We start from the raw sequence: 10,495 nt of genomic DNA on the forward strand, positions 1-10,495 counted from the left end.
ATTATTCTATGTAGTTGTGTTTTCACTCAGTTATTCATGTTTATAATTTTCAAAATAATTTGATTATATATTATAATTATTTCATATATTTTTATTGTATACAGTATGCATTTTAATCATGCCACCAATGGTATCTCAAAACAACTAAATTTACAGGAATGTTTAAATGGGGGACTTTACCTGCTTTTTAGTGACATTATAATTTTAGAATTCCAACTGTAAAACTTTTGTTGGAAATAGTTTTACTTTAGTCAGAAATATTTTTGAAATTTTGGATATAAAATAACCTAACTATGTTAAAATACATAACGTACCGCAGTTATCGTCACTTCTACTGACACTTTACCAGTGGCAGATTTCAAACATTAAGCGGAAGGTGAATTCGAACATTTTTATTAACTGATTCGTTTAAGAGCTGTAGCCTAAAAACTTATAAAATTTGACAAGTTTAAGAACAGTTGTATGAATAATTTCAAACGTTATAAACATTGTACGGCGTTATTGTTAGGTGGACTATTAGTACAGTGTCCAGGGCCAACAATAAAACCTTAGTGTAATTAATAAATTCCTAATATGAGGATAACAATAGGATACTATTACGAAAATAATGACCACCATAATCGACAATCAAGTCAGTTCGTGTGGAGACGGCTTTATATTGTTGTAACCAAGGTAGATAAAGAATTAAAACTATTCAATAATATTGTTAAGTATGGGCTGGGTGTACTTTCTACGTCAGGATGGCAAATAATTGGCAAACCTTAAGTGCTTGAGTGAATAATATCTTTATTAATCCAAAGCAATAGAAACATTTACGTGACAATTAAGCATCGATCTAAAGTTATTCTTACAAGGGTTATTTATTACTGGAGACTACCAGATATATTCTAGAGCTGAGGGATAGCGTGACTTACCCAGCACCATGGTCAAGAGGCCCAACAAAGACATGGCTGCATGACGAGCGACACTGGGTAGAACTATGGACTCGTGATTGGACTGAATCCTGGGCCCTGGTCTGACTCTAAACTCTCGATTCCTGACTCACGGCTTCCAACTCCAAACTCATACTAATTTTGAATAAGTTTTGGTGTATATACTAAGGTGGTGCTTTCCTCTCCTGAGGAGGCGGAGCCTCCCCTACTGTGCCGCACCCCAGGGATTCTGAGTCTTGATTGGCCAGTAGGCTTTTCGGGTCTACACGTGTGACCTCCAAGGACGGAACTCGCTTCCCACAGCGGACCATTAGTGGTGAGCCGACATCCCGGATAATGGTTTCAATATGTTATTTTTTACTGATTGTGACCCCTCAATGTTAAGACTTGTCTATTTACTTGGACATTTTATGTGAGTCTGTATTCCCTAAGAATCTTCACTAGATTCTTTCTCAAACTAAACTATATGGTTAATGCCAGGCCTGATTTCTGCATTCCCAGACGCCCCTTAGTGCTCTGAGAAGGGATGTTAAGAAGGCCGTTGCCCTACAGTATAACTGGGTGAGTGTCTACTTTCTAGACTGGTCAATTCGGCCGCAGACGGCTCAATCAATACAAAAAGGTGGTTTATTTGGTTCCTTATATTTAGAGGCGATTGTCAGGGTTTTACCAATGAAATAATAACAAAAACTAAGTTATTTTCTGCAAGTTCACATTAGTGAACAATAAACAACTGCCATTTTTTATAGGTTGATTAGTTAATTTCCACTCCGAAATAATAATAATAATCCTCTATATTGGAAAGTAACTCTTCAAATAAAGGTTTTTAATTACAAGTTGGAAGTAATTACAAAATTTACTGTCATCAGCACAAAGATCATCCAATTTTGTATATATCCAATATATTTTTCAGCTAAGCCTACGAACTAATATCGAGTGTTTCTCACTCTTCTCCTACCCTTTTTAGTTAAAAGAACGAGAAGCAGGACTCTGAACCACTCAATGCTATCTTTCTGGCTGAGATGATTCCGAACTAATATTGTACAACTGGTTGACCAGGCTGAAGAGTATTCTTTTCCTTTGTTTTAAACGTGAGACAGTCTCTTGTTCAGCCTTTTTCTGCTGGTCCTTGTGTGTGACTGGAATGTGCGAAAATCTTATCAAATAGAATAAGAGGAAGAGTCGATACAGTACGTGGTCGATGATAGTGATAAAAAGTGCACCGGCGAAGGGCAGGATTTGAGCCTATATTATCTCTAGCACAGATCCAAAATCCGACATCTTAGACCGGTCAAAATCAGCTCTCTCAACTATTTTGTTTAGTTTGCTATTCAAGTAGTTATCACACCGGTGGTAAAATGATTGTATCATTAGTTTTCCAAGGCTAATAGTAACCTAACAGTAAGTTGTAGAGAAAAAAGGAACATTAACAAAATTGCAACTGTGAAAATAGGCTGCTGTTCCGAATCTTCAGCTCCTTACTGTTTACCTAAATATGTTTTATTCTATTACAAGCTTTAACACAAAATTTAGATGTATCAAAACTAACATATATTTGTATAAATAAATAATGCCACGTATATTGTTTTATAATTTTACTGATATAACTACACCGAAGTGTTAAAATATGAAAATAAAACACAAGATATCTATTTTGTATTTTATAATAGTAAGGCAAATGGTAAAACCTCATAGTTTGTATTTATGAAAATAGAAAAAAAAGCTTCAGCCAGTTAGTAATCAATCGATCAGTGTACCTTGAGGCTTCATAAATATTATATAAAGCCATTTGGCCGTTTTGAAAATCTAAAAAAAATCAATCTGTTTCTGTTAGCCGGACGAAGTTAAGAGGTTATGTTTTGGTGGTGACTGGTCGTTGATAACTTGAAATAAAAATACAGTTTTCTCATTTTTCACATACGTGTCAATACGTGTTTTAACTTAAAAATTATATATTTAGTGTATATCTACTATACAGTGTGTTTGATATCTAGAACATTTAATGTAATTGCTTTATTTAAAAAATATGTAAAATTTGATTGTAGTGTTCTGTTAACCTCATTCTCAGTGGAGGCTATTGATTTGATCAGCCTGATTAAATTTAACTTGATTTTCTTCATAGATAATTGAATTATTTGGATAAAATAAGAATGGCTACCAAAAGAAAATTTGAAGATGATGACCATGATTCTACTGATATAATGGATACTAATTGGCGGGACAAGCCAATTAAAACTACTATCACCAAACACTCCTTAGATTCAGATGAGGAAGATGATAATGATGGTAAAACATATGATATACTAGATGAAGATGAAATTGAAGGACAGGAAGAAGGCCTTGCAGGTATGGAAGGCGGGATTCAAATAACACCTTTCAACATGAAGGAAGAAATGGAGGAAGGTCATTTTGATACTGATGGTATGTATCATTGGAAAAAAGATGGAAAAGTGATACGAGATAATTGGTTAGAAAACATAGATTGGGTTAAAGTTCACAACAAAAAACAAGGTAGTACTACTGGTGATGGTAAGGATGAAGATAGTAATGAACTGCCTTCAGGCGCTACTTCTCAGTATGATGATATTTCTGTATATCGAGAAATTATACCTTTTATGAAACCTAAAGAAACTGTGGCAAAAAGTCTTCGAAGACTTGCAGGAAATCAAAACAAACCTATATCGTCTGCTGAAAGATGGAAAAGGAAAAAAGCTGGCATTGACACAACTAAAGAAGAAGAAGAAGCAAAATTAAATGTATCTAAATTAACAGAGCTGGCAAACAAGATTCTTCAGAATACTGGTAATATGGATGTATATCAAGAATCTTATGAGTATATCACTGAGAAAATAGAATCTGCAACAAGAAAGAAACCAGAAGCAAAATCTGCGGAGTTGGATATGTACTCAGATGATTTTGATACAAAAGAAAAGGAAAGGCTTGAAACCAAAGACACATCATCAACCCATCCATCATCTACACAATCTGACACAGCTGCAAAACCACCTGAAGATTCTGGAGAAGTCACTTGGGAGTTTAAACTGGAGAAAGATAGCACTGAAATAAGCGGACCTCACTCATCTGAAGAAATGCAGAAGTGGACAGATGAGGGGCGTTTCAAGAAAGAAGTGTGGGTACGAAAATGTGGACAAGATGGAGAGTTTTATACTTCTAAGAGAATAGATTTTGATTTGTACATTTAAACTTGTGTTTGCTTGACTATCAGGTAGGCTATGGTTTTGTATCAGGTAGATTTTGGAATGTTAATATTTTAAGGGTTATTGTGTTGGGTTCAACCGTATGGCTGCCAAAGACTGATTAGACAAGACCTCAATACAAAAACTTCTAGCAGTAGATTCAATCAACTGCATGGTTTATTATGAAAACTGCTGTTGGGTTTTTCATTTATGTTTTGTAGAAAACATGTTCTCTGTAGTTAGATTTTTATATTACAACAAATTAAAGCTAAATCTAGTCTTTAAAAAGTGTACCTATGTAATTTGTAAACCAAATAAGAATGCAATTTTTGTACTCATTGTTGATGTTTTAAGAGATGACTGCCACAAAGTTGTCTGTTGCTCCTAAACAGCCTTAAATTAGTTGTTATATTAAAGAGTTCAACCAAATTTGTTTACAAGGACTAAAAATGTAAGATACAATTTTTTGTGTCAGTGTCTCAGTATGAAATTGCTACATGAGAAATAGTGCTAACAGTTTGGATGAGACATATTGTTGAACTCAAAGTAGTTATTGAATTCTTGGCAGCCAAAGGCATAAAAAGAGGCAGAGTAAGGTAAGCGGACTTGGTTTTTTTATATTGACATTATCAAACGATATACTTATTATAGCCTACCCATCGATATAATCAACCAATAGTAATTAATTGGAATAATAACTAAATCATCTGCACCAACTGAACACTTATTTTGATATTCTAAACACAATTTGTTCTATAAGTAACTTCTCTTAAATATAAAAAGATAGTTCATTTTAGAAAACTATACAAAATAACACTAAAGATTATCTACTGTGCCTCTCTCGGTTTGAAGATGTTTGTTTTATTGTTACATTTTCTTTACTATTTAAATTTCATTTCTCCTATTACCTGTCTTAAATTTTATCGTTTGATTTATGGTTATGTTTTTTTAAAATTATGTATGACATTACGTAATTGTTTAAACTATTCCTATTAACTTGAAACATGTAACTTGAATTTGGAATTTTAGATACGTTGATATTCATTGACAGTTCTGTTGTTCGGTATATAAAGTATCGATGATTGTAATAAGGGATATAAAACCGGGTCCGCTTATCATACTCTGCCCATGAAAACAAGTAGGAATAAGTTTTATTCCAATAATTTCCTCCTTGATCTCATTAATTTCATTGGATTTTAAACAGGACACTTACTCTATTTCTATAACAAATATGCACATTAATATTAATTTGAGTTAGAATTTCTGTAGAAATTAAGAATTTCTATAATTCATTATCATTTTGTGTGCTTTATATTTAAATTTAGGGTACTAAACTAAGTAGTTTTACCAGGTTCACATTAAATTAACTTAGACTAACATAAAACAGGGTTGCTTTTCACTGCCCTTGAACTTTTTTTTATAAATTTCTTTATATACTTTTAAAATGAACACCACATAGTTGAGGCTTTTCAAAATCACATTACTTTTAAAATTTTGTGTGTTTATTAAGACTGGTAAAAAACTTTTTCAGGTTCCTCATTCTGATTCTAAAATAATATTAAATTATACAAAAAAAATGAAATATTAACTGTGATGGATAAGGAAATAAAATTACAAAAAGCCTATATTTCGTATTAATTTCTTTAAGTCAAAACTATATCAAATATATATATATATATATATATATATTTATATTGTTCATGTTTGGAGGAAGCCTTTGATCCTTTCAATGCCAATGCCTGTCAAATATGGAAGAAGAGCCAATGTTCCTTTGTATGGACGTCTATACAAATTTCGCAAAAATCAAAATAAAGTCTAATATGAATAATGTTTTTGAAAAATAAATGTGTTTTAAATATGTATAATGATCCAACAAAAGACTAAATAATAACCAAATTATGTAATATTGTAATTACACTTTTTGCATATAATCAAATAATGTAAAAGATTATTTTTCAAGATAGTTCAGTGAATTTTTAAATTTATGTACCATTATTACATGTAGATTGGAACTATAACACCATCTACCGAGTGAGGAGTTTTTAAACTCCTCCTTTTATTATGTGCATTCCTTGGAGCATAATAAAAAAAGAAAATAATTCAATGTAGCCTAAGTCGTGCATTATTAATATAGTTTAATAAATTCTGTTTGGTTTAAAGTATATTTTACAGATGAAAAAATTAAGTGTTATAAGGTGGGCCAGTGTAAAAAGGTAAATTTGGGCCTGGATATTCTTGATATGGCACAGGGTACCACACAATAGTGAGTAAAAAAAAATTGTTGAAGGAACTACTATAAAGTAATAGCATTTTATGGAACCAAAGAGAATAACCAACTGCTACCACAAGTTAGTTACTACTACTGGTCATCCAGAGTAAATGGTTGGTGTTACTTTCTTACATTTACTACATCACAGTAAGTATTCAACTTTAGTGGGCTCCTTACTCTCTCCCCAAGGTGAGCAATAAGATTAGAGGTTGAATTTTCTGACGAGATGTTCAAATCAATCCTCTTTATGATGTCATCCAGTGATGAAGCTAGAGGTCGTGATGGTACTCTGAAAAAGAGCTCTGCAAACAGAACACAACAATTTTTTAAACATGTTGAAATGTCTTAAATTTCAAGTGCAATAGTTTTGAAATTACCTTGAATTTCTAAATCTCAATCTACTCCAACTTGAAATTCTGGATCAGCCGTGGCGCGTAATAAATTCCATTTTGGGCTTGGTGTCAAAGCTTCTCATTACTTTCAGGCATAAATTCATGCATAAAAAATCGATACATTTTTCTCAAACCTAAAAATTTGTTTTATCAGTGTCATGCCAAGACTTACACAACTTACACAATTGCGATGAACAATATAATGCCAACTGGCAGCAGTTGTTTTGTTCACATCATGTTTGGGCAAATACTAGGAAGCCCGAGAAAAGTGAAGCAAGTACTATCCTTGGTAGCACTATTTTTATTTACTTGAAACAAACTAATTGCTTCAAAATTAGCGTAACAGAGCAAGTAGTACTTCATTCAATATATATACTGTGAATATATGTATATATTGGTTAAACATAATGTTACAACTAATGGTGTCTGTAAATAAAGAAAGCATATACTAGTAATTATTTAATTAGTTTACTTATTGCATTAGTTATTATTACTAGACATTATAAAGTGTTATAACAAATTGATAAGATGTTATAAATGTTGGTGAAAAGCAGGACCAGCTAAAGCTAGGTTATTACTAATGTGAAATAAAGTTGATTTTTATATCTGTCACAAGAGCATTTATAATTATAGTAGAAAACTCCTCTTTTATTGTATTTCAATGGATATGTTTTGAAGGGGGCATTAACCTAAATGAGAAGATTCTGTTACTCTTGTATGAAGTGGTCCGTTTTACTTTTAATAAGATCACCTAATTTTGCTTGTAGTTGAGAAAAACATTTTTCTTTTGTGCTGAATTGAAATTTTACCTATCACTAAAGTATGTAATAGAGTCATTGGTTATAATTTGAAAAAAAAATATCAACTAAACTTTCATGGTACAAACCCAAGTTGAAAGTAATTCACAATTATTATCCATAATATTAAGATCTAGAAGTAGAGTAATATGTGCAAAATTTAACCAGGAAATTCATGTCTTATTAACAAAAATTTTAATTTAATGTAAATTATTGTTTATTGTATTATATTATTACCATTAACATTGAAACTCACAAAATATATTCGAATTAAATTATGAGTTCTAGATTTTGATTTCTAAAATTCAAGAATTACGTGGTTTCAGCTTTCAGAATTTAACCCTTATTTGAGTGGAGGAGGTGGAAAATGTGAGGAGAAAGGGCAGTTAATTAAAGTCCTTAAACTTAAAAAAATTGTAATTTTTAAAATAAATTTTCATGTAAATAAAGCTAAACTTTCTATTTTTATAATCTATAAGTTGGCTGTGTTTGACGGGAATTATTGAAAGAATTAAAAAAAATGTGAGTTGCAAATGATTAGCTTAGATTTGGGACACTTAATTAAGTTCAGGAGAAGAAGTTCAAGATCAAGATTTCCAGATAAAAATATGTAAATATTAAACCATTAAGTAATTTTTTGCACTTTACCTGTAAGAGGAAGAAAAGACTACTCTAACACACAATAGTATAATTAGTGTTCTATTCTTATATTGTAAAACACTGTTAAATTAAAAGTCACATTATTTACATAAAGGAAACTATATGTGGGTGAGATTAAACGAAGCCCTGCTTTAGTGGCGGATAAATACCACATGTTATATAGGTATAGATGATAACAAGTTTAAAATCTATTTTATAATTCATTGTTTCTAGATTATTTTAGTGCAAAATCAAGAATAAATCTTATTGTTTTTTTAGTTGTCTTCTTTCTTTCTACTCTCAGTTGTCAACCTCCTTAGTTTAAACCAGTTATCTAAAAGAATCAATAAAACTAATAATTCAACACAAGTGACATAGTAAAATTTATAGCTCTTAATATTGATAGAGATTATTTTTGTCTGTTCATAGCTTTAACAAGTAGATTTTGCTGTGTTGTGAAATATCTTGGGAGTTAACAGGCCCTGAGGTAAGTAAAAAAAAAACTGCTTGAGAGCAGTAACATATTCAGGATATTCAGGGAGGACTCCTGGAGCCGGGAAGTTTGGACCCTGCCGTAATCTATAGGATTCTTTAATCCTCAGACAAAAGTTTATTTTTTACTGATGACTTTAGTATTTTTTCAGTCCTGAGTGTTAGAACTCTACACTTCCACACAAGTGATATAGTAATACTGCGGTTCTTAAATGCAATAGAGATTATGTTTTGTCCATTCGTAGATGTAGTTGTGTTGTGAAATAGCCTAGAGAGTAAAAGCTGTGAGGAGAGAAAAAAAAATTCTCGAGAGCAGCCCTAAGTCCCGATTGGTTCAGAGTTATTGGTGGTGGTTGGTGGACTCATATCTAATACTCATATTCATAATACTTGGAAACTATACATGCGGTTGTAATTTAATCTTAACATTTATTAAGTTTAATTCCTTTCTTTTTGTTATTAAAACATTTACAAATGTAATATATATATATATATATATATATATAATATTAGACAAATTTAAATCTCGCATTATCCATTGCCTACTTGGTTTATTTACCAATTACTTTGCATATTTTGTTAAATATAAGAAATAAGTTAACGCTGGTACCCGATTTGAGTATTCAATGCAGGTACATCACTTACACAGGGTGTTTCAAAAATGAGTATAACTTTGAAAATTGGCATTAATTTATTCAAAACAAAGTTCAGTGCTGGTTTTAGTGTTGTTTTAAAGGGAAGCACATCAAGTTTTGACTTGCGTACTTGGCTAGTGCAGAATTGTGCCGTAACAAGTGCTAGCAGCAGATACATTAGCTAGCTGAGTGTTTTGGTTTGAAGAATCAAAGTTGGCAACAACAGTTCAGTGTGATTTTTGTTCCAAGTACGCTAAATATCCTCCTAGTAGGCCTACAAATTATGAGTTGTATAAATATTATTTAATTTCACTATGCATAGGAATGTTCATTTGAATAGAAATAAAAAAAATGCTCTTTAGTTGTTGTAGTTTATTGCAGCATAACAGATATACTCCCATTTCACATTCAGAATATAGTATGCAAGTCCTAAGCTATATATTTCCAATGGGAGTTCCTGCGCTACTACTCTGAGTATAACAGTTGGCTCCACACCAGGACACTTTCAGATTTATCATGTCATATTGGGCAAACCTAAGACCAATAGATAATTAATTTGTGTATTTCTAAAGGATTATGTATCAGCTAATACAACAATGTAATTTTGTTTTAATTTCATTGTCTCTTAATAATTGATAATATGCATCTTCGAAATAATTCTGTCACAGATTTAGTGCGTGATTTTAAATACACAATATTTTTTTAATACTCAGGTTTGACTAAACCATTTGAAATTCTAGACTTATTTTCAGTGAGTTAATAACTGTGATAATTAAATATAATTTGAAAATATCTTTATATTATAAAAATATTTAATATCAAAGTTTATATTGTCTTACACCTTTCTTATAACAAGAAGTTTTCACTAAGAGAGCAAGTTTTCAATTTGTTGATCAGAGATATTTTATCTGCAAGAAACTGGTGTAGAAAAAGAGTCTAACTAACATTTTTATTCAAAAACATTTTTACTTTTTTATTTTATTGAAAACCGAATTTAATACAAGTTAATAAAGGGCCAGGTTTGGTACCTCTACTCCAGAGCTATTCGTTTGTCAGTCATCTCCTGTAATAACACATATGAGTCCTACCTATGTCTTGTGGACACAGTACTTCTCGTATACACACACTAAACCATAATATAT

The 10,495-nt window shown here is 31.4% G+C and overlaps 1 protein-coding gene across 1 annotated transcript; it reads left to right on the top strand.

The window, feature by feature from the left end:
• Positions 1 to 2,773: 2,773 nt before the first annotated feature.
• Positions 2,774 to 8,504, top strand: LOC124352894 (CD2 antigen cytoplasmic tail-binding protein 2 homolog). Its single transcript, XM_046802622.1, has one exon. The coding sequence runs from the start codon at positions 3,083 to 3,085 to the stop codon at positions 4,133 to 4,135; it is 1,053 nt and encodes a 350-aa protein (XP_046658578.1). The 5' UTR covers positions 2,774 to 3,082; the 3' UTR covers positions 4,136 to 8,504.
• The last annotated feature ends 1,991 nt before the right edge of the window (positions 8,505 to 10,495 follow it).

Source organism: Homalodisca vitripennis, chromosome 1 (genome assembly GCF_021130785.1).
Source record: "Homalodisca vitripennis isolate AUS2020 chromosome 1, UT_GWSS_2.1, whole genome shotgun sequence".
Lineage (NCBI taxonomy): Eukaryota > Metazoa > Arthropoda > Insecta > Hemiptera > Cicadellidae > Homalodisca > Homalodisca vitripennis.

What these genes read in the sequence shown, in the direction of transcription:
- LOC124352894 (XM_046802622.1), top strand. Translation starts at nt 3,083, where the DNA reads ATGGCTACCAAAAGAAAATTTGAAGATGATGACCATGATTCTACTGAT.